This window comes from Megascapheus bottae, chromosome 31 (genome assembly GCF_031878675.1).
Source record: "Megascapheus bottae isolate mThoBot1 chromosome 31, mThoBot2.hap1, whole genome shotgun sequence".
Classification (NCBI taxonomy): Eukaryota; Metazoa; Chordata; class Mammalia; order Rodentia; family Geomyidae; genus Megascapheus; species Megascapheus bottae.
In genome coordinates, this window is record NC_143539.1 from 3,028,548 (window position 1) to 3,048,943 (window position 20,396).

At 58.6% G+C, this 20,396-nt stretch overlaps 3 protein-coding genes across 14 annotated transcripts; 2 read left to right on the plus strand and 1 right to left on the minus strand.

Annotated features, from left to right (window-relative positions):
- The first annotated feature begins 2,529 nt into the window (after positions 1 to 2,529).
- On the plus strand, positions 2,530 to 7,879 carry Ca11 (carbonic anhydrase 11 (inactive)). Of its 2 annotated transcripts, none has more exons than XM_090322431.1 (9): positions 2,530 to 2,681; positions 2,762 to 2,848; positions 3,914 to 4,056; positions 5,723 to 5,908; positions 6,077 to 6,172; positions 6,266 to 6,338; positions 6,431 to 6,585; positions 6,984 to 7,149; positions 7,754 to 7,879. In XM_090322431.1, exons 1-9 carry the CDS (start codon positions 2,633 to 2,635, stop codon positions 7,777 to 7,779), a joined length of 981 nt encoding a protein of 326 aa, XP_090178557.1. In that variant the 5' UTR covers positions 2,530 to 2,632; the 3' UTR covers positions 7,780 to 7,879. The 2 variants fall into 2 exon arrangements, with proteins under 2 accessions (XP_090178557.1, XP_090178556.1); XM_090322430.1 differs by having other exon boundaries at positions 2,556 to 2,681; positions 2,762 to 2,836.
- A 455-nt stretch (positions 7,880 to 8,334) lies between these two features.
- Positions 8,335 to 13,577, plus strand: Dbp (D-box binding PAR bZIP transcription factor). 6 transcript variants are annotated; one of them, XM_090322424.1, is made up of 4 exons: positions 8,335 to 9,153; positions 9,979 to 10,389; positions 11,679 to 11,890; positions 13,143 to 13,577. In XM_090322424.1, the coding sequence occupies exons 1-4, from the start codon at positions 9,015 to 9,017 to the stop codon at positions 13,356 to 13,358; spliced, it is 978 nt and encodes a 325-aa protein (XP_090178550.1). In that variant the 5' UTR covers positions 8,335 to 9,014; the 3' UTR covers positions 13,359 to 13,577. The 6 variants fall into 6 exon arrangements, with proteins under 6 accessions (XP_090178550.1, XP_090178552.1, XP_090178555.1 ...); XM_090322425.1 differs by lacking the exon at positions 8,335 to 9,153 and adding an exon at positions 9,160 to 9,238; XM_090322426.1 differs by lacking the exon at positions 9,979 to 10,389 and having other exon boundaries at positions 8,340 to 9,153.
- Positions 13,578 to 13,587: 10 nt separating this feature from the next.
- On the minus strand, positions 13,588 to 20,343 carry Sphk2 (sphingosine kinase 2). Of its 6 annotated transcripts, XM_090322364.1 has the most exons (8): positions 19,774 to 20,090; positions 19,313 to 19,624; positions 18,741 to 18,877; positions 16,104 to 16,562; positions 15,556 to 15,705; positions 15,382 to 15,476; positions 15,172 to 15,287; positions 13,588 to 14,947 (listed from the first exon to the last, which is right to left on the minus strand). In XM_090322364.1, exons 4-8 carry the CDS (start codon positions 16,489 to 16,491, stop codon positions 13,897 to 13,899), a joined length of 1,800 nt encoding a protein of 599 aa, XP_090178490.1. In that variant the 5' UTR covers positions 16,492 to 16,562; positions 18,741 to 18,877; positions 19,313 to 19,624; positions 19,774 to 20,090; the 3' UTR covers positions 13,588 to 13,896. The 6 variants fall into 6 exon arrangements, with proteins under 6 accessions (XP_090178490.1, XP_090178492.1, XP_090178489.1 ...); XM_090322366.1 differs by lacking the exons at positions 19,313 to 19,624; positions 19,774 to 20,090 and adding an exon at positions 20,108 to 20,343; XM_090322363.1 differs by lacking the exon at positions 19,313 to 19,624.
- Positions 20,344 to 20,396: the final 53 nt, after the last annotated feature.

The window sequence follows — 20,396 nt, forward strand, 5'->3', positions numbered from 1 at the left end:
AAAACTGGAAGTGGCACTATGGCTCAAAGTGTTGTTCTGAAGAGCTCAAGGGCACAAGGACAGAGCCCAGGCCCTGAGTTCAAACCCCATGACCAATTAAAAAAGGGGGGGCAGGAATTTGGCCTAGTGATAGAGTACTTGCCTAGCATGCACAAAGACCTGGTGCTGAGGCTCAAGTGGTAGAGTACTAGCCTTGAGAAAATCCAAGGACAGTGCTCAGACTCTGAGCTCAAGCCCAGGACTGGGAAAAAAAAAAAAAGACTAGGGCTATATATACACCCTTGAACTCAGGCCTAGCCCCCTTTGTGGAGTTCCTCTCTCTCTCTCTCTCTCTCTCTCTCTCTCTCTCTCTCTCTCTCTCTCTCTCTCTCTCTCCCCCCCCCCCACAGTGGGTGGCTCTAAAATGAGTCCCTACATTCTCCAGGCACTACGACAGGAACTATTGTGGCTAGGCTAAGTGATTCATTTCTGATGATGAGTAGTGGGACTTAGGAAGACCAGATAAACATGGCTTCAGGTCATCTGAAGTTCTGGCCAAGATCTGAACCCTAAAGGCCAGGAACCACTTCCCTGCTCCCCCCACCTCCAGTTCAGTCACCACCAATCCTGAATCGCCATTACAGAAAAACAACAAACGTTTGCCCTTTAAAGCAACTAAGTGTTAGGATAAATTGGTTATGGTTGCAGTAGCAGATAACGAATATAAGCCTTCCTGGTTGTTTCTCTGAATCATCCTTCACTTCTATGTCACCTCTTCATCTTTAGGTAGTTTTGAGTTTCATTGTTGTAGTTGGTTCTTTTTTTCTTTTTGGTTGGTTGTGGGGCTTGAACTCAGGGTCTAGGTGTTGTTCCTGAGCTGCTGCTGCTGCTTCGTTGGTCATGGGGCTTGAACTCTGGGCCTGGGGCACTGTCCCTGTGCTGTTCAGCTCAAGGCTATCACCCTACCCCTTCAGCCACAGCGCCACTTCCAGTTTTCTGGTGGCTAATAGGAGCTAAGAGTCTGACAGACTTTAGTTCCCGGGGTTGGCTTTGAACTGCGGTCCTCAGATCACAGCCTCCTGAGTAGCTAGGATTATAGGCATGAGCCACCTCACCTGGCTTCCCCGAGCTTCTTTTGCTCAAGGTTAGGATTCTACCACTTGAGCCACAGCACCGCTTCAGTTTTCTGATGGTTAATTGGAGAGAAGAGACTTATAGCCTTTTCTGTCTGGGCTGGCTTTGAACCACGATCCTCAGATCTCAGCCTCCTGAGTGGTTAGGATTACAGGTGTGAGTCACCAGGGCCCAGCTTTGTTTATTTTTGAGCCAGGGTCTTGCTGACCTGTGATAGTCCACCTTCCTTCACCTTCCGGGGAAATGGAGGGCAAGCGGGATTTACTGGCATGCTTCACCGTGCCTGGCCCTCTCACGTGTGTGGGTCTCTCGTTCCTTTCTGGATTCTCCCTTTTCAGTCAGCCGATCTGATTCTGGCTCTCTTCTCTTTCTGGGTCTCTGCTGGTGTCCTCTGTCCCCTCACCTTCCTCTCTGCAGGAACAGCTCTATTTATAGCTGTGGCTCTTTGTAGACTGCTGGCCTCTTGTCTGTGCTCCACGAACTCCCCTGTGGCTCCCTCTCCTCTCCTCTCCCTCTGTCTGCCTGTCGTTGCCTCTCTCTTCCCCTGTCTTCGTTGTCTTCTCTGTCCCTCCACTGTCCACCCTGAGCATCTGCCTCTCAGTGTTCTCTCACCTCTTTCTCTGTTCTGAGCGTCTCCCCGCCCCTGCTCCCTCTCCCCGCCTGCTCCCCCTCCTCTCCAGGCCTCTGCCTCCCCCTCCCGGTCATCCGCCCTCACCGCACCCGAGTCTCCCCGGGGATCCCTGGCCTTCGAGGCGGCCCCTCGCCCGGAGCTGGGTCCCCGCCCCGGGGAGGCCGCACCCCTCCCGGCCCTCCGCAGCCCGGGCGCGGGCGGAGACGCGGGGTTCTCCAGGCTCCACCTCCGGGGGGGACGGGAGCGGCCGGCTCGGGCCCGGGGTCTGGGGGCGGCGGGGGTGGGGTGGGGGGACCCCGCTCCGAGGGTCCCCACCCTCGCTAGCTCGGGGATGTCCGCAGATGTAAACCATCACCCCCCTCCCACCCCAAGACGACATAAAATAAAACACTGAACCACAGGATGGAGCGCTGGGAGCAAGCGGGGGGCCGAGGACCGGGGAGCCCGGGCGGGAGAGGGGGCGGCGGGGCGGGGGCGAGGCCGAGCGGGGCCGGGGAGGGAGGCGGCGGCGGCGGCGGAGGAGGAGGTGGAGGAGCCGGGATGGAGGCGCGGAGTTAGAGGCTGGGGAGGAGCCGAGGAGAGGCGGCCGAGAAGAGGGGGTGTGGGCTGGAATTCAAGAGGGAACCCCGGGGCCAGCAGAGGCGGAGAGAGCGGGATCCGGAGGTAGAGCGCGAGCGCAGGGCTGGGGGTCCGCGGAGAGGACGCCGGAGGAGGCGGCGGCCCGGCCCCGGGCACCTGGGGAGGGGAAGGGGGGGACTCGGGGCTCCCCGGTGGGGTGGGGAGCCAGGCTGGAGGTCCTGGAGGGTCAGGGCCCCCGGAAGAGGGGAGGGAGGAGCTGAGGGGGGCGACCCCGGCGCCGGGACGGGGTGGCTCGGAGGCCTGGCCGGGATGGGGACCCCGCGAGCGCTGGTGCTCTGGGCCGCGCTGGGGGCGGCAGGTAAGACCCGGGAGCTGGGGGGCCGGGAGGGGGCGGGGCGGGGCCCCCCAGAGAGGGGATCCCAGCTCCTCTCTCCCCAGCTCACATCGGACCGGCCCCGGACCCCGAGGACTGGTGGACCTACAAAGACAATCTCCAGGGGAACTTCGTGCCAGGTGAAAATCGGGGTGCGGACCCTCCCTGCCCCCCCCCCCGGCACCTCTTTCTCCAGACTCAGGACTGTGGGTCTCCAGCCCCCTGCCTCCCGGCAGGCCCCTCCCCTCCCTCCCTCTCCTTCCCCCCCTCCGTCCCTCCGGAGTGGCCCCCCTGGACCCCGCGCTCACCACAGGATATTATACATGCGCATTTCAAGTAGCGAGTGGGAGTGAGTGGAAGGACGGAGTGGGGGTGGAGAGCCTGCGCCCCGCGTTTGCAGGGAGCCCCAAGCCCTGGTTTCCGCTTGGAAATCCGGCGATGTGGTCCCCCCAGCCCCACCCGCAGCCTGGTCCCCCGCTGATCCCACAACTCTTCCTCTCGGCTTCCCTAATTTAGTCACTCACTATCCAGCTGTGGGACAAGGGAACCCAAACGGAACTACAACTCCCATGGGGCATCTGGGCAGGCAGACAGTGAATGAATGGGCTCCAGCTCCACGCCCTGCTGGGAGTTGTAGTTCTTGTCCTCAATGACTTAATTTAAGATGGGTCAGATCAAGGAGAGAGAGATATGGAGGGGTTGGAGAGGGATGGGGAGGGAGATCTTAGGAGACCATTCCAAGATTCTTGTAGAAAACAGGATTCTGGATGCCAGGTCCCTCATCCCTCAGATCTAGGGATCCACAAACCCAAGACTTCACCCTCAGGGTCTGGGATTGCAGACCTCAGCCCTCCTCCTTCACACCCAGGGCTCCAGACGCCAGGCTCCTCCCTTAGACTGCGGGGCCCAGGCCCCTGCCCTTTCCCCTTAGACCCAGGGGTCCAGGCCAGCCCCTCTAATTCAGACCCTGGGGTACAGATCCTAAGCCTCCTCCTTCAGGCTCAGGAATCCAAGCCCCAGTCCTCCTCTGTCAGACCCAGGAGTCCCAGCTCCTGCCTCCTCCATCAGACCCCAGACTCTTCTCTCACATCCAGGAGTCTGGGCCCTAGAACCCTTAGTCCAGGGTCTGGTTATCCAGGCCCCAGCTCTTTCAGCAGATTGGATCCTCTGGGTCCCAGCACTTAGTCTTGGTCTCCTTTCCCTTACTTCCTCGCCAGGACCTCCCTTCTGGGGTCTGGTGAATGCGGCCTGGAGCCTGTGTGCTGTGGGGAAGCGGCAGAGCCCCGTGGATGTAGACCTGAAGAGGGTCCTGTATGATCCCTTTCTACCTCCACTAAGGCTGAGCACAGGGGGAGAGAAGGTAAGGGGCCTGGAGGAGGTGTGGGGAGGCTACAAGAGTGTGGTGCCGAGGTAAGGGGTCAACCTTGGGGAAAGAGGGGTGCCTGCTGGGAGGCAGGGAATGTGCTTTAGTGTGAAGTAGACCACCTGTTCTTCCCTTCCCAACATGGCTGCCTAATCGTCCCATGTCTGAAGAAGCAATGGAAAGAGGAACATGGAATGGATGCTATTATTATCCTTATACGATGAATGCAGAACACAGAGGCTCAGAGAGGTTAAGTAACTTGCCTAGGGTCACACTGCCAGCATGGCAGCACTGGAATGGAAACCAAGCAGTGTGGTTCCAGGAACCCATATGGGGACCCACCATGCAGTGCCATTTCTTAGGAGAGCTGGCACCACCTTCTCCTTAGCTGAGGTAGCCAAAAGCCTTCCAATCGTCACCCCAGGGCGTATCTTCCTTCACCTCCATTTCCAACACAGGTCCTTTCCAGCTTCACTGATAAACTTGGTTCCATTCAGGCTCACTTCCTGACCCTCTCCACTTCTGCCTCTTCCCCCCCCCCCCATCCTGTCTACATCTTCTACCTGGACTCAGGCCACGGGCTTCATGATGGCTAGAGGCACTGTTTCCTGCAATTCATTTACTCTTTCATGGCTTGGGATGCTTAAAATGTCCAGCCTACTGTCACATTACCCTTCTGCTCAAAAACCATTCTATTAGACAAATCTTTACTTTGCACTTATATAGCCCTTACTAGATGTTTGACACTGTCAAATGTCAGATATATATACATATATATATATATATATGTATATATGGTGGGTCATGGGGCTTGATTGAGGCCTGGGCACTCTCCCTGAGCGCTTCAGCTCAAGCCTACTGCCCTAGCACTGGGCTAGGTGTTGTCCTCAGGCTCTACAACTCAAGACTACAGCCCTACCCTTGAGCCAAGCCCCACTTCCCGTTTTCTAGAGGTTGACTGGAGATAAGAGTCTCAGGTCCTTTTGTGCCCAGGCTGGCTTTGAACCTTGATCCTCAGACCTCAGCCTCCTAAGTAGCTATGATTGCAGGTGTGAGCCACCGCGCTTGGCTTATATTTAATTTTTTTAAACCACAGTACCAAACTTGGCCTGAATGCCTACCAGATTATATGCCTTCTGTACCGCTGGATTCCATCTGATCACACCGATCAAGCCCAGTGCCTTTGCTCATGCTGTTCTCTTCCTCCTGGAACACCCTCTCTCTGCTATTTTACAGTTAATTTCCTGCTTATCTTTCAGGTTTCTGTTCAACTGTCCCCTCCTCTGGGAAGCCTGCCCTGATTTCTCCCCCAAGCCAAGCTAGGCTTCTCATTGTATTTTCTCAGAGGTGTTATTTCTTCCCAGTGTGAGCCTAGGATGTAATTGAACTCGTATTTGCTGTGCATCGTCTGTCTCTGCTGTCCACTTGTTCCTTGCTCTTTTCTTGGCATGCAGGGCATGTGGTAGTATCTCAAAGAGTGTTAACTAAGCAAAGTCGCCAATATGGAGTAACTACTGTGGACCAGTGGGGAGCCAGGGGCTCAGATTTATGTTCAAGGCTAGAATGATTGCTGGACTCAAGAGAACGGAAGAGTTGGGAAGTGGGAGGTAGAAGGTGTCTCTGTGTCCCCCTCGCCCCTTGAGAATTTATGATTCTTCCACAGCTTCGGGGTACTTTGTACAACACTGGCCGCCATGTCTCCTTCCTGCCTGCACCCCGACCTGTGGTCAATGTGTCTGGAGGTCCCCTCCTTTATAGCCACCGACTCAGTGAACTCAGATTGCTGTTTGGAGCTCGTGATGGAGCTGGCTCTGAACACCAAATCAATCATCAGGGCTTCTCTGCTGAGGTAGCCACTCCTTACCTGTGAGCCTCCATCCCAGGTCATCCCAATTTCCATCATCCCCCCCCTCCACTTCCTCTTGGTTTATGGTTCCTCTGCACCCAGACCTGGTCTTCCACCCTAGGCGCCAGTCCATAGACCCTAGCCCCATTCTCTGTCCCCGCCCTCTCCCAGGTGCAGCTAATTCATTTCAACCAAGAACTCTATGGAAATCTCAGTGCTGCCTCTCGGGGTCCCAATGGCCTGGCCATCCTCAGTCTCTTCGTCAATGTGAGCATCTGGGATCCAGAGTTCTGGGGGGAGGTGCAATGGGGGTTTCAGGCCTTCCAGGCTCCAGCCTCCTTACCTTGTATCCCCACTTAGGTGGCTGGCAGCTCAAACCCATTCCTAAGCCGCCTCCTTAACAGAGACACAATCACCCGCATCTCCTACAAGAGTAAGTCTGAGGTGTGTTGGGGAGCACCTGTATGTGGGCTCGAGGGCTCAAGAGAAGGAACCCCTCTTCATGCTCATCTGATATTCCTCCAGATGACGCCTATTTTCTTCAAGATCTGAGCCTGGAGCTCTTGTTCCCTGAATCCTTCGGCTTCATCACCTATCAGGGATCCCTCAGCACCCCGCCCTGCTCGGAAACGGTCACCTGGATCCTCGTGGACCGAGCCCTCAATATCACCTCCCTCCAGGTGACTCTGTCTGCACCCCCCCACACACACACACACACGATTTTATGCCTTCCTTTCTTCTGTTTTCTTTTAGTGCCAGTACTGGGTTTGAACTCTGGCCTGGGTGCTATCCCTGAGCTTTTATTTTTTTCTCAAGGCTCATACTCTACCCTTTGAGCCACAGCTCTGCTTTTGGTAAGAGTCGCAATCAAGGGCTGGCTTCAAACCTTGATCCTGAGATCTCAGCCTCCTGAACAGCTAGGATGTCAGGCCTGAGCCTCCAGCACCTGGCCTTTTTCCAAGGCTCCAGGGAGCATTCCATCAAGCAAAGCGAGATGGGCGGGGCCGCACGAGGCCCCTCCCACCTGCTCATTCACACACACCCCTCCCTCCCTCCCTCTGCCCTCCTTCCCCGGCAGATGCATTCCTTGAGGCTCCTGAGCCAAAATCCTCCATCCCAGATCTTCCAGAGCCTCAGCGGTAACGGCCGGCCCCTGCAGCCTTTGGCCCACAGGGCCTTGAGGGGCAATAGGGACCCCCGGCACCCCGAGAGGCGCTGCCGAGGCCCCAACTATCGCCTGCATGGTACGATCCAGTCTGCACCCCGTGCAACGTCTAGGTCCAACCCTCGTTTGTGTCCTTCCCGCTGTGCCTCAGTGGTGCGTCCCTCTACCCCCCCCCCTTTGTGGCTTCCCCTTCTGTCCCCTCCCGCTGCTGGTCTCCCGAGTCCCTGTCACTTCCTTTCTCGTACAATTTTTCTACCCCATTCTACTGCTGTCACTTTTCAAAAAAAAAAAAAAAGAATGGCCTGGTCCGAACCACCCCTTTTCCATGTGGTACGACCCGGTGAGTGGCCACAGACAGTGCCCCCCCCTGCTGAAGGTCAACATGGTACGACCCATCCCCCCACTTCCTCTGGCGGTGGTTCAGCCCAGTGATGTGTGGCCTTGGCCTTGGTGGTACAGTCCTGGGCCTCCTGTCCCCCGCCTGCGCCTTCGGGAGGTTCAGCCCGAAGCGGATCCCCCCCCTCCCACCCCACCCCATCCCCCGCTTTGGCCTAGGCCCCCCCGCGCTTCTTGACTTGGTACATTCCGGCCTCCCCTTCGCATCCCCTTCGTTGGTAGAGTCCCGCGCCGCCGACCCCACACCCCGGCCCTGCTGCCGCCCCCAGCCGTGTTCTCTCTTTCAGTGGACGGCGCCCCGCACGGCCGCTGAGCCTCCCCACCGAGGATCGTCCCCGTCCGTCCCCAGCCTCCCTGTGAGGGGAGGGGAGTCACCCCAAAACAAAGCTATTAAAGGGACAGAATGCTTCCTGCTTCTCGTGGTCTGATTCTCAAGGCGCGGGGGGGGGGGGGTGTCTCCTTCCAAAGCATTTTTTTTTTGCCAGTCCTGGGCTTGAACTCAGGGCCTGAGCACTGTCGTTGGACTTTCTCAAGGCTAGAGCTCTCAGCACCAGGAATCGAACCCAGGTCTTCATGCATGCGAGGCAAGCACTCTACCACTAGGTCAAACCCGGGCCCCAAAGCATTTGATTTACCTTCTGGCTTCCCAAAACAATCCTTGGGACCCAAGGCTCCTTTAAGAGGCACCTCTCCCCCCCCCCAACCTCTGTCAGGCAGCACGCGCGGAGCCATGTGCTTCCCCCTTCCGCCATCCTCATTGGTCTGAACTGGGTCAAGGTCCCGCCCCCCGCGCCGCCTCCCATTGGGCAAATGTAGGTCAGGGTCCCGCCTCCTTCCAAAAGGCGAGGCAACTTCACGCGCTCGGCCCCTCACGCGCCCTCCTGGGCCTCGGCGGATCCCGGGGCGCCATTGGCTGGACGTCTCCAGGGGTCGAGAAAGGATTGGCCCGTGCTTGCAGCCGGAGGGAGGCACGCGGCCGGGGTGCACGGCCGGAGAGGCGGGCGGGGCCGGCCCGGCGCGGGCGGAGGCCCAGAGGAGGGGCGAGCGGGCTGTGGCGTCGGGTGTTTTGGTTTAGATTTTTTTTTTTTTCCGCGAAAGAAGTTTGCTTTGGCCACGCCTCGAGGCGGCCACTTTCTCCAGCCCCCTCCTCCGCCCCTCGGCGCACACCTCTCGGTGCAGATTGCAAAGCGCCTTCCCTTGCGAGAGCTGCAAATGTTGCAAGATCCAAGCTCGCCCACCTTGTAACGAGAAGCTCCTGTGTCCCCGGATATCCTCGGCTGCAGAGAATCAGCCACCTGATTTGGTCACCCAGTCGTCCGGACTGTATGATCTCCTGGGAACCTCTTGAGTTGCAGGTTTCTGCACGGAGCACCGCAAATCTCCATCGATCGTAAGATTTGCAACGTTCTGGATACTAGAAGCTTGCAAGCTACGCTCGCCTGACCCTGGGCAGACACTCGCTCCCGAAGCCCAGAGGTGTGCAGGTGACTGGCAGACCAGCCCTTCTCCTCTCCATGAGCTCATGAACCTGGGGGCAGGTGCCCTGAGATGGCGAGGCCTCTGAGCGACAGGACCCCAGCCCCCTTGCTGCTGGCTGGCCCGGTCGGTGCCCCTCCTGGAGGGGGAGCACTACTCGGGCTTCGGAGCCTTCTGCAGGGGACCAACAAGCCCAAAGAGCCGGCCAGCTGTGAGTTCTAGCCCCACTCCCCTAGGGTCGCAAATGTTGGAGAGGAAGCTGGATGGGGTGTTCATAGCCACTTCCTATGTGCTAGGTATCTATGTTTACCAATCTTTCCTCAGTTACCCAGGTGTTTAGGACCCCCGATCCTAGAGGCCAAGTCCTCAAAGTGCCAACCTGTAATGTGTCCACAGGAAGACCCCGGAATCTTAAGTCCCCGGTGTCCTGCTCCCCAATATCTAGGCCCCAGCCCCCACTCCCTTTTGGCTTGAAAGTCTGCACCCCTGGGGTCTCGAGAAGGGAGGGGGTGTGTCAGCTGCTCACACGGAGGTGACACGGGCCTGGGCGGGGCCTCTGGGGCTCACATGGAATCTAGGAATGAGGAATGTGCCCGAGGAATAGAACCCCTTCCTGTCCCTTCCTGATCGTGGGGGAGGGAGGCAAGAAGGGGCTCGGCGTGCGGTGGGTGGGCAACTACAGAGGAATTACAGAGCGCTTTTTTTCTCTCTCTTTTACCTGCCCAACCCTGTCCCTGATCCTCTCTCTTTGAACTTCTGGATCTCTTTGGATCTGTCTGGTGCTCATCCCTTCCTGGGCCCATCTCTCTGTGTGTCTCCCTGGGTTCCTCTCCCTGTCTTTATCTCTCTGGGTATTTCTGTCCGTTTCTCCGTCCTTGCCCTCCCTGACTTTGCTCTTCCCTCTGACACTTGGCTCCCCTCTCTCTGGATCTCTATCACCGTGTGGGTCCCCATACCTCCTGTCCTATTTTGGGGGTGTCTCTTCTGTTTCCCCACCCCGTGTCTCTATCCCACCCCGTGTTTCCCTGGTCCGCAGGTCTCCTGAAGGAAAAGGAGCGCAAGGCAGTTCTGCCCGCAGCCACCGTCCCGGGTCCCGGCCTGGAAACGGCGGGCCCGGCAGATGCCCCAGTTGGGGCTGTGGGGGGCGGCGGGTCCCCGAGGGGGCGCCCCGGGGCAGTGCCTGGCCCGGGGCTCTTGGCACCGCTGCTATGGGAGCGCACGCTGCCATTCGGGGACGTGGAGTACGTGGATCTGGACGCCTTCCTGCTGGAGCACGGGCTCCCGCCCAGCCCGCCGCCCCCCGGAGGCCCGTCGCCCGTGCCCTCGCCCGCGCGCACTCCCGCACCCTCCCCGGGGCCGGGCTCCTGCGGCTCCGCTTCCCCTCGCTCCTCGCCCGGGCACGCCCCCGCCAGGGCCGCCCAGGGGGCCGCCGGCGGCCACCGCGCAGGTGCGGCGCGGGGGCGGGGCCTGCGCGGGGGCGGGGCCTGCGACCCCGGGATCCGGGCTGCCGGCGGGGATTCTGGGTGTCCCCCCCACTTCCTAAACAGGCCCGGGGCAGGCCTCTCTGGACCCGTGGGGAAGGGGGGGCGCTTCCGGAAGCTCTTCCAGGAGAGAGCGTGGATTTCTTTTTGTTTTGCGAGGCTTCAGGACGAGAGCGGGGCTGTAACTCTGCAACACCCCCGCTCCTTACTTGGGAGCGCGGACCCACCCCGACTGTGGGCTCAGAGTCGGTGGCCCTGGGCTCCCGACGATCTGAGGTCGGGGGCCTCTGAGGCCGGGGCGGGGCGCAGAGGGGGAAGGTCGGGGGACTCTCCCTCCTGGAACCTTCCAGGGGAGCTCCCAGCATTCCTCAGACAGGAGGCCCTGGAGTCTCAGAATCGTGGGTCCCGCCCCGTGGCGAAGGACTTGGGGTGCATGGGAATGGGCCCGCTCCGGTGCCCCCACGAATGGGGAGGAGGGTCGGGGATCCTTGGAGTAAGACGCTGGAGCGCTAACCGGAAGGAGCAAGGGCAAAGGTGAGGCCCTTCAGGGCAGCTCGGGGTCCCCTCGGGGGGGACAGACACAGGCCTGAGGCTCCCGGGCACTCCGGGCCCGAGCTCCCCGCAGGGGCGAGGGCCCGGCCTTCCGGCGGCACATTCCCGCGCCACGTGAGCCCCTCCCTCCGCCTCCGCGCGGTGCGCATGCGCCGACACGCGGGGGGCGGGGCCCGGGAACGTGAGGGGGGGCGCGGCGGCGACACGTGACTCCGCGCGGAGCCGTGTCCTCGCCTGGCCCCGGCTGGCAGGCTTTTAAAGGCACAGGCGCTTCCTGTTGACCCAACCCTCAGAAACCCCTGTGCGGGCGAGTGGCCCTGGCAGGAGCTCGACGGAGATGTTTTTCTAGAGCCTGCGATGTTAGCACTGCCCCGAGGTTAATAGGATTTAAGGTAGACGCCGTGCGGGTTGCAAACCAACACGACTTAAGTCCTTACCCGGATCCGTGTTATTCAGGGCTCATTATGAGCGGATCTCAGTTTCCCCGTTTGTAAAGGCAGAGGCGTCTCCGTGTCTAAGCATCTCTTTGTGGCTTAGGGAACTTTCATATTTTATGGTGCATAGATTAACGGCTGGCGGACAGGCAAGCTTTAGGTTACACTCAGAAGGGCCGCTCATGGGATGGGTAAAACGCCTGAGCAAGGGAGGGGGGCAGCTTTTGGGTACGGAGTCCCCATTCAAGTGACATGTTCTGTTTGCTAAGGGGCGGCCTCTCGGGACACACCCAGTCCTGTGGACCCAGACACAGTGGAGGTGCTGATGACTTTTGAACCTGACCCTGCCGATCTCGCCCTGTCAAGCATTCCAGGCCATGAGACCTTTGACCCTCGAAGACACAGATTTTCTGAGGAGGAACTTAAGCCTCAGCCAATCATGAAGAAGGCGAGGAAAATCCAGGTGCCAGAGGATCAGAAGGTGAGCGGCCAAGGGTGCAGAGCCACAGTTCTGTGGCAGGGGTTTCACCCACGGCTGGCCCAGGCTTCTCATTGACATTACCCAGGTGTTCTTTTTTTTTCCTCAAGGCTAGAGCTCTACCACTTGAGCCTCAGCACCACTTCTGGCTTTTTTCTATGTATGTGGTCCCGAGGAATCGAACCCGGGTCTTCATGCATGCTAGGCAAGCACTTTAACCACTAGGCCAAACTCCCGGCCCCCCCCAGGTGTTCTTGAACTACAGCCAAACCTGAGACCTTGGACTTGGGGCCCACAGGGGTTGCAGCTTTTGGTTTGGGGTTCATGAAAAGTCTCTCAGCAGGTGGGACTGGGTCTTGGGGATTTTCGGAGTCTCATCCACCCAGAACCCCAAGTGGGGCAGGGCTTAAGTTCCAGGAGGCCCATCTGCCAAGGACAGCTTCATTAGCCAGGCACCGAGTCCCCCTTATCCAAGTGTTTCCCTCTAGCTATGATTCAGGCTTTGTAGGTCACGTTCCTCAATTGTGTATTTGTGTGAAGCTGGAATTTCCTATTGCCAGCCAGCACCTGAGTCTGATGTGATGACTGAATTCTTGTCTTTGTGCCTTGGTCTCTTCAGTGTGCCTTGGCCTTGAGTGAGACATGGCCATTTGTAGATAAAGAGCTGGGGGTCTGGACTGGCAGCTTCTCTTGACTCAGGTCCCTTTGTCAAGGACCACAGATATAACAAGCAGCAGCTAGCCTGCCTGCATGAAGTGAGAGCCACAGGAAGCATCTTTCCCAGCTGGCATTGTCCTTGGTGACCATGTTTTGGATTGGGGGACCCTAGGGGAGGGCTTCGGGGCAAGGGTAACTCACTGGCTTTGGATACTCACCAACTCACAGTTCACTTTTCTTTGCTCTGGAGCCTTGGCAACCAAGTCAAAAGCATCCCAGGGTTTTTATGATAGCAAAATCCCATCTTTGTAGAGCTTACCTTAGCTTTCCATAGCAACCAGGAAAGGTGATGGATTATAGGCAGCTGTTAAGTCCTCTGGCCCCAAAGGCCCTGTTGCTAGGGAACAAGCATCCCTAGCAGGGATCTAACTTCAGGGCCTGAGCCAGGGTGCTTTGCTGCAGCAGAGACTTGGGACTAATGTGCTTCAGCTCTATTGCTTGGCATGGGAGTTTGTGTGTGTGTGTGTGTGTGCCTGCAAAGGGGGTGGGCGGGGAATGCCTAGAACATGCTCAGCAGCCCCTGTCTGGTCACCCCCAGGATGAGAAGTACTGGAGCCGGCGGTACAAGAACAACGAGGCGGCTAAGCGGTCTCGGGATGCCCGGCGGCTCAAGGAGAACCAGATCTCGGTGCGGGCTGCCTTCCTGGAGAAGGAGAATGCCCTGCTGAGGCAGGAGGTGGTGGCTGTGCGGCAGGAGCTGTCCCACTACCGAGCGGTGCTGTCGCGCTACCAGGCCCAGCACGGGGCGCTGTGAGCCCGATCAGGCTCAGAACCCCTCCTCTCTGCCTGGGGTCTGGCCAGCAGGGTACCCCAGGGATGTAACGATGCAAATAGATTTATATTTTTAAGAAAAAGCAAGCTTTCCCCACGCTCCCATCCTCCAGGGGGTGAGGGCAGTCTGGTGTGCACGTCTGGGGACCCCACCTTCCCAGCCGACTCCGTTCGCCTGATCCTGAATAAACCTTGAGAACCAGAGTCGGCTGTTGTGGGGCCCGCGGCCCTGGAGCCTGGAGGGGTGAAACGTCTGCCTTTTATTGCATAGACCTTGTCAATTGCTTTTAGATCAGGTGTGGGGGGCGTGCTCCAGAGGGTGGTGGTCCCCCCACCACAGGCCCCGCCATGGTTGGGGTGGGGAACGAGGTGGTGCAGGCCTGCATCGGCTGGCCCTGGGAGCCCGCCCAGGCTGACTGGCTGTGGAGGCACCAGTGGAGAGGGCGAGGCCTGGCCCCCACGCTCAGGACCCCTCCTTAAGGCAAAGCCCCACCCTCCGGGGGTGGGCACTGACGGGCAGGTCATCGTGGGCTGAGGCTGGGGTCTCCGGGAGGCCCGGAGAGCAGCGTCGCCAGTCCCCGGTGCACTTGCGCCTGGATCGGCCCGTACTCCACCAGCTCCCCGTCCACCGTGAGCATGCCACGGCGCGTAAGCGGCTCCAGTCTGAAGGCGCGGGCCGCGGCGTAGCCGAGGTGCGGGCAGCGGAGGCTGAAGTGGGCCCCGCGCTCCATGGCCAGGAAGAGGCGTAGCAGCCTGGCTCTCGAGATGCCAGCGCGTACCCAACACAGGTGCACCAAGCCGTCGTCGAAGCGCGCATGCGGGGCCGCCACCAGGTCCGCACCCAGGTGACTGGGGGACATGGCCAACACCAACACGAAGTCCCCTTCCATGGTCACCCACTCTGGGGGCAGTGGACTGCCCAACGGAGGTAGCAGGTCATCAGGCGGACCCTGCCTACAGCCTTCGCGGGTCCCCAAGGGCGTCTCCGGGGGCATTTCAGTGATGGGGGTGCTAGGCGGCGAGTGCAGCAAGGGGTCTGGGGAGAGCGGGGCATCCCCAGCTCCTCCCCAGTCTCCCCCCAGTTCAGGGCCCCTGCCGTTGGGAGTGAGTTCAGGCAGAGGCTCCGGGGAGCCAGGGGAGACCAGAGCAGACTGGGCAAGGGGCAAGGGCAGGGGCAGGTCAGACACTGAGCGATGCAAGGGGGAGTGGGGCACGGGTGGAACTGGCGCAGGGGCCAGGGTCAGCTCTGACTTGGCCCGGGGCAGGCTGTGGGCAGGGTTGGGTGAGGCTGAGTCCACGTCGGCAGGCAGGTAGGAGAGGCGTCCTGGGTAGGTGTGCAAGGTGGCAAGGCCTAGCACGGTGCCCAGGGTGAACCGGGCACTGCCCAGGGCCCGAAAGCGCTCGCTCTGGATGTCCACATCGGACACGAATCCCCAGGCCACAGAGAGGAAGGAGAAGCAGTGGGCTCCGGAGGCCAGTGTTACAGAGAGCAGGTCAAGCGGATGGCTGCCACCCCGGCACAGCAGCAATGTACAGTTGAGCAGCAGGTCTAGGCCCATGGCAGGCTGGAACCTTTGCAGCCACAGCATGGGGAAAGAGCAGAGGAGCATGGCTGAGACAGCTGGCAGGGGAGATGGCACATAGCCACCTCCAGACTTTTGGACACCAGCTGTGGGCCTGCTAGGAATCTGGCACTGGTCTTGCTACTAGGAAACTGGGGGTGTGGGTTGGGTGGGAAGGGGTGAGGTATCCACTGTCCCAGGGAGGCTCAACCCCCAGGGCGCCCACAGACCTACCCCCCGAACTGGTTCAGTGCTCCAGCCAGCGCATTGCCTGAGCCACAGGGGAGGATGCCCACGGGCACCTTCACGGCTTCCTTCCAGTCAGAGCGATCCAGAAGCCCATTCAGCACCTGCAGTGTGGCATGAAACCAGCTATCGAGGTGCTGGCCCCTCATTTCCAGTCCTCCAGGGATCCATTTAGGGCAGGGAATTCCTACACTATACCTCATAGAGCAGCCCGTCCCCCGAGACAGTGACAATGCCATCCCACTCGCTCAGTTTCAGCCCCTGGACCAGCTCCCGTGCGTGGTTCTGTCGTTCTAAAGAGGCAAAACACAAAATCAAGTGGGCTGGCCTTTCCTAGCCTGCAGTCCCCAGCCCTCCCCTGGCTGTCCTTACCTGTTTGTATCAGGTTGAAGGACAGCTCAGCTTCAGAGATCATGGGCAACACATGGTTCACACACTGCTGCCAGGCCAGGCCCCGCCCCCCAAAGGGATTGACCAATAGGAGCAACCGGGGTTTCCGTGGCAGAATGTCAGGGGTGATCTCTGTAGGGGAGCAGGAGAGAGAGGTGTACAGAGGCCAGAGACCCAGAGCCTGCTGGCACTGTTTTTCCCCTAGGCCCTCACCAGGCCAGGCCCCGGGGGCCTAGGTGTGCCACCCAGTTATGCCATACTACCCCTGGTCTCTCAGGTGCTCAGTCAGGGGCAGTACCCTTTGGACACATTTGGGAGGACAAAGGAGCCATCTATCTTCAGACACCTGCTACTCAGGATCACGTGTATCTTGGTGAGCCTGAGGCTCTTAGCAACCCCAAGCAGCTTTCCCTGCCCCTCCATAGCCTGGGGGCTCCTTGGGTAGCCTATCAGCTATCTGAGTCTCAGTACTGACTCAGAGACTGAGCACACAAGACAAGGTGAGGGAAGCCACCAGCTGAGTGTCTCACCCCTGTCCCCAGGCAGTGGCACTCCTCGGAGCAGACACTTGAGGGCCGTGGCCCAGCGCTGGGCCTCAGCCCGGTTCTCCTCATAGGTGGCTGCCCCATCTACCAGGAAAGTGTGGGCAGTTCTGCGGCGTCGCCGGCCCTGGGGGTAGGTGTAGACACAGAAGTAGGCTGCCAAGTACGAGGGGCTGCGGTTCTGCAGGGTGCAGCACCCAGACACCTCAGCCAGGGGCACCAGGCCGCCCCGGGGTCGTGCTTCTGGCTTTGGGCGTAGCTGCTGAATGTGCAGGGCTTTTGCTGTGAGGGTGAGGGCCACTCGCTGGCCACAGACTGGGTAGGAACCAAACTCGCCATGGAGGAGTGGGATGCTGGCAGCAGATGGTGGAGTCATGGCCTCAAGCCCTGTCCAGGGGTGCTGCTAGGTCTGTGGTTCTATCTCCAGGTCAGCAAGTGCGCCAGCCTCTGTGGGAGGAGAGTACGGGTCAGCATCCAAGAGGGAGGGGCAGGGCCAGAAACAAGAGAGATAAGGACCAAATCCCAGCATCCAGAAGGGTCCAGAGACCCAGGCATGCAAACATTCACTCACTCCTTTATCCTGTATTCGTTATTCATTAGTGAACCAAGGTGTTAGAGCAAACAAAGTACATAGAGGAAACAAGGCACATAAGAATCTGCCTTCCCTGCATTTATATTCAAAACAGAAAACAAGCTCAAATAAGATGCAAGTATAAGTATGTTCTATGTCTGGTCACCACCCAATATGTTTTGGGGAGAGAATAAAGCAGAAGACTGGATAATGGGGACATGGCAAGTGCCCCACAAACACACTGAGTCACCCGCAGGGGAAGAGAGTAATAAATAACTCTGGACACAGATACAGAGAACAGATAAGCTTGAGACCATGTTGTGGAGTAACTTTTTCACCCCAATGAGCAAAGCCACAGCATTAGAAAGAAAAGGGGGTGTGACAAAGACCCTGGGGTCACAGGCAGCCACATGTCAGTGCTGGAAAAGGGCAAGGGACAGAGAGCTCATCTCCAAGCACTGACCTGGACGATGTCAGCCTGCTCTTCAGGGAAAGGGCAGGAGGCAGGACTGAGGTCCCTTCCAACCCTCTGCCTCTTACCTCTTACCTCTTTCCTGCTCAGCTCACCTTTGTTCCCCTCCACTGCCCTGCCCCACCTACCCTCCCTGTCCCTCCTGCTCCCTGGGACAGCTGCCTGGGACACGAAGCCTAATGTGGACTCACAATTAGCAACCAGCTCTGTGCTGTTTGCTAGGTCCATTCCCTGGAGGCCCAGGTGCCTGCCTCACCCCTCAACACGCAATGCCTCCTATGATCGGGACTTCAAGTCAGATATCAATACAGGGTCCTATATATGTCATCCATTCCCTGGCCTGGCTCGCAGTACCCGGGGGTCCACACCGGAGCCTGGACCTCCATCCTCAGGTTTGCAACCCACAGGGCTGTCTCCAGACCCCTGGGTCCCACGCCGGGGTTTCCAACCCTAGGTCTTTCCGTTGCAAGCCTACATTTCCATTTCCCACCCGAGCACCCCGCCCCGCTCAGTTCCCATAGCCCACACGTCGGCTCTTCTTGGTCTACCAGTGCCCCCGATGCCGGTCCCTGTCCCCCGTCCCCGCACCATCCTCACACGCCGAATCCTCCTCCAGGTGGGCCCTCGAGTCCGCACAACCGCCCCCAGCAGACCTAGGCGTGGGGCGGGGAGGGTGTGCATCCTGGCAGCCAATGGCCGCGCGGCCGACTTGAGCCGCACCAATGAGAACTCGCGAGGGGCGGGGCCTCGAGACTCGCGAGCTTGGCGCAGGGGGCGGGGCCCGAGAAGTGGGCGGGGCCTCGGGCGCTGCGAGGCCGGCGGCCATCATTACTGAGGGCACACGCGCGGCCGGAGTGGCGTCAGAGGCCCGGGGACCGCACCACCGGCGCCCTCTTGGTTGAGGGAAAACTCGGTCACTCCTTACCCCTACCTCCACCCTTCCATCCATTGAGCTGACACAGGTAGTGTGCCGGAGGTCAAGAATCCTGGCACGGATGGGAGTGAGGGAGAGCTTTATATTTTAGGGACGGGATAAGAAAGACACAGGACCACAGGGCATGGTCAGCTAGACCCAGGGAAGAGGACTGGGAGGCCCGTCTCCCTCCTTCCCACCCCTCCCCCCAGCTCTGGGGTTTGAACTCAAGAGTCTTAGGCAGTCTACTAGCCTAAGTCTGCTAGCATGGTGAAACCCCAAATAAACACGTCCTAGCCCATCTAAAGTCAGACCGAATTTCAGGCAGACCCAGGGGACAAGGAAGAGATAAAAGGTGAGGTTGTGGCTCACGTGGTGGCGGAGTCCAGCCTTCACTCCACGCACTACTTGCCAAAGACAAGCAGCTTGCTGGAAACCCCACCCGACCCACAGATCCAGACCTGTGTCAAGCAATATGCAGAGAGAAAGGAGATAGAGCAACTGAGCTCGGAGTCCCCAGAAGAAAAGGGATCAGAAAAAAAGAGTTGAAGGAAAAGGAGAAGGAAGCTGCCAGCCCTGTCTGGGAAATGGTGGAGAAAGCTTTTTACCTGCTTACAGATAAGCTAGCTAGAAGAACCACAGTTCTGAGCATTTCAGATGGACGCTTACCTGGTGCTACTGCTGTTCTGATTCAAAGTGTCCACTCTGTCCAGCAGCAGGACCACCCTGGCCCTGACTCAGAGGCCATAGGAGGGTGGTGTGGGCCAGGAGTGTAAAGCCTCAGTGTCCAGGCCTGGCATCCAGCTCTGTGAAGGAAAGAGGAGTCAAGGAGAATTCAGCATGTGGCAAGAAACCCTGCTAGACTCTGTACCAGAGACTATCACAGGCCCATCAGGTTGCTAAAAAAAGAGAAAAAAAAAAGCAGTAATTAGCATTACAATCAGCACTTCTAATCCTTGGTTGTCACCCAGGAAGGTAAGTATATGAGGGAGGCTCCATTAAAATCCTTTCTGGGCCCAGGTAGCTCACACCTGTAATCCTAGCTGCCTAGGAGGCGGAGATTTCGTTCAAAGCCAGCCCAAGCAGTTAAGTCTAGAAGATTCTTATCTCCAATTAGTCACTACAAAACCAGGAAGTCAGAGCTATGGTTCCAAGTGGTAGAGCATTAGCCTTGAGCCCAAGCCTAGAATTCAAGTCCCATGACCAACCACCAGAAAAAGAGAAAGAACATATAGACTCACCCAAGGTGACACCAGTAAGAAGTAGAGGGGCTGGAAAATGCAGAGCCAGAATCTGCTTTTATCTTTTTGGTGACAGCCTTGCAAGACCCCCATTTTACCAACTGTCTATGTTTCTACTCCACTTCCACTTTGAACTCAGGAATAGGCAGGCGCCTCAACCACCTGAGCCACACCTCCAATCCTTTTTGCTTTAGTTCTTCTGCAGATAGGGTTAGCCTCAGTCCCCACATCTGTTACCTCTGGTTCTGGTGTCGCTAGGATTACATATGTTCAACAACACCATACCAAACTTGTTTGTTGATATGAAGTCTCCTGAAAAAAATTCCAGGCTTATTTCAACCACACCAACATAGGTGGGGTTACACACAGGAGCCACCTCAATCGATCCTGAGTGGTTTGTTACCCAACCTCTTCACCCCATTTCCCACCCCCGGGCTTAAGCGTGCTTTGCACACGAGTACCTGGCAGGTCCTTCACATCGAAACTACTGAGCCAGTTGAACTTGTCAGCTTGGAAAAAAAAAAAATCGGTGCCTTCCTGAGTGGGGGAGACTGAGGAAGGATGAGCAAATAGGTCGCCGGGGGGGGGGGGCAGAAGAGAAGCAGAAACCCAGGAGGTGGAAACAGACTACAGTCTGAAAACTACAGCAAGACGATCTCCGGTTAGCTATCCAGCGCGACTTCCCAGCAGCAGAGACGCCGAGTAGTGCAAGCAAGCCCAGCTGTGAAGCTGAGGAAATGCCGGAAGCCGTCGGGTGAAAGGTTTCTCCAGGCCTCGCCGGCCCCGCCTCCTCACCTCCGCGGACCCTCGGCCGGCCGGGTCCTCCCGGAGCCACTGAGAACGAGTCGGGCCAGAGCGTCGTCGCGCGAGGCCTCCCAGCTCCACCCATCTCGCCCGCTCCCGGACTAGATCCCTTTATGCTCGGAAGAATACAGAGAGCCGACGCTGGAACGGGGCCAGAGAGGATCCTGGCCAGCCGGCCCGGCCCTGCGATCCTCGCCGTCCCTCGGCGGCCGTTCCTCCGCCCACCCAGGGGGAGCGGCCCGCTGCACCATCGAGAAGGCCGGCTCGGGGTAGAGAGGCG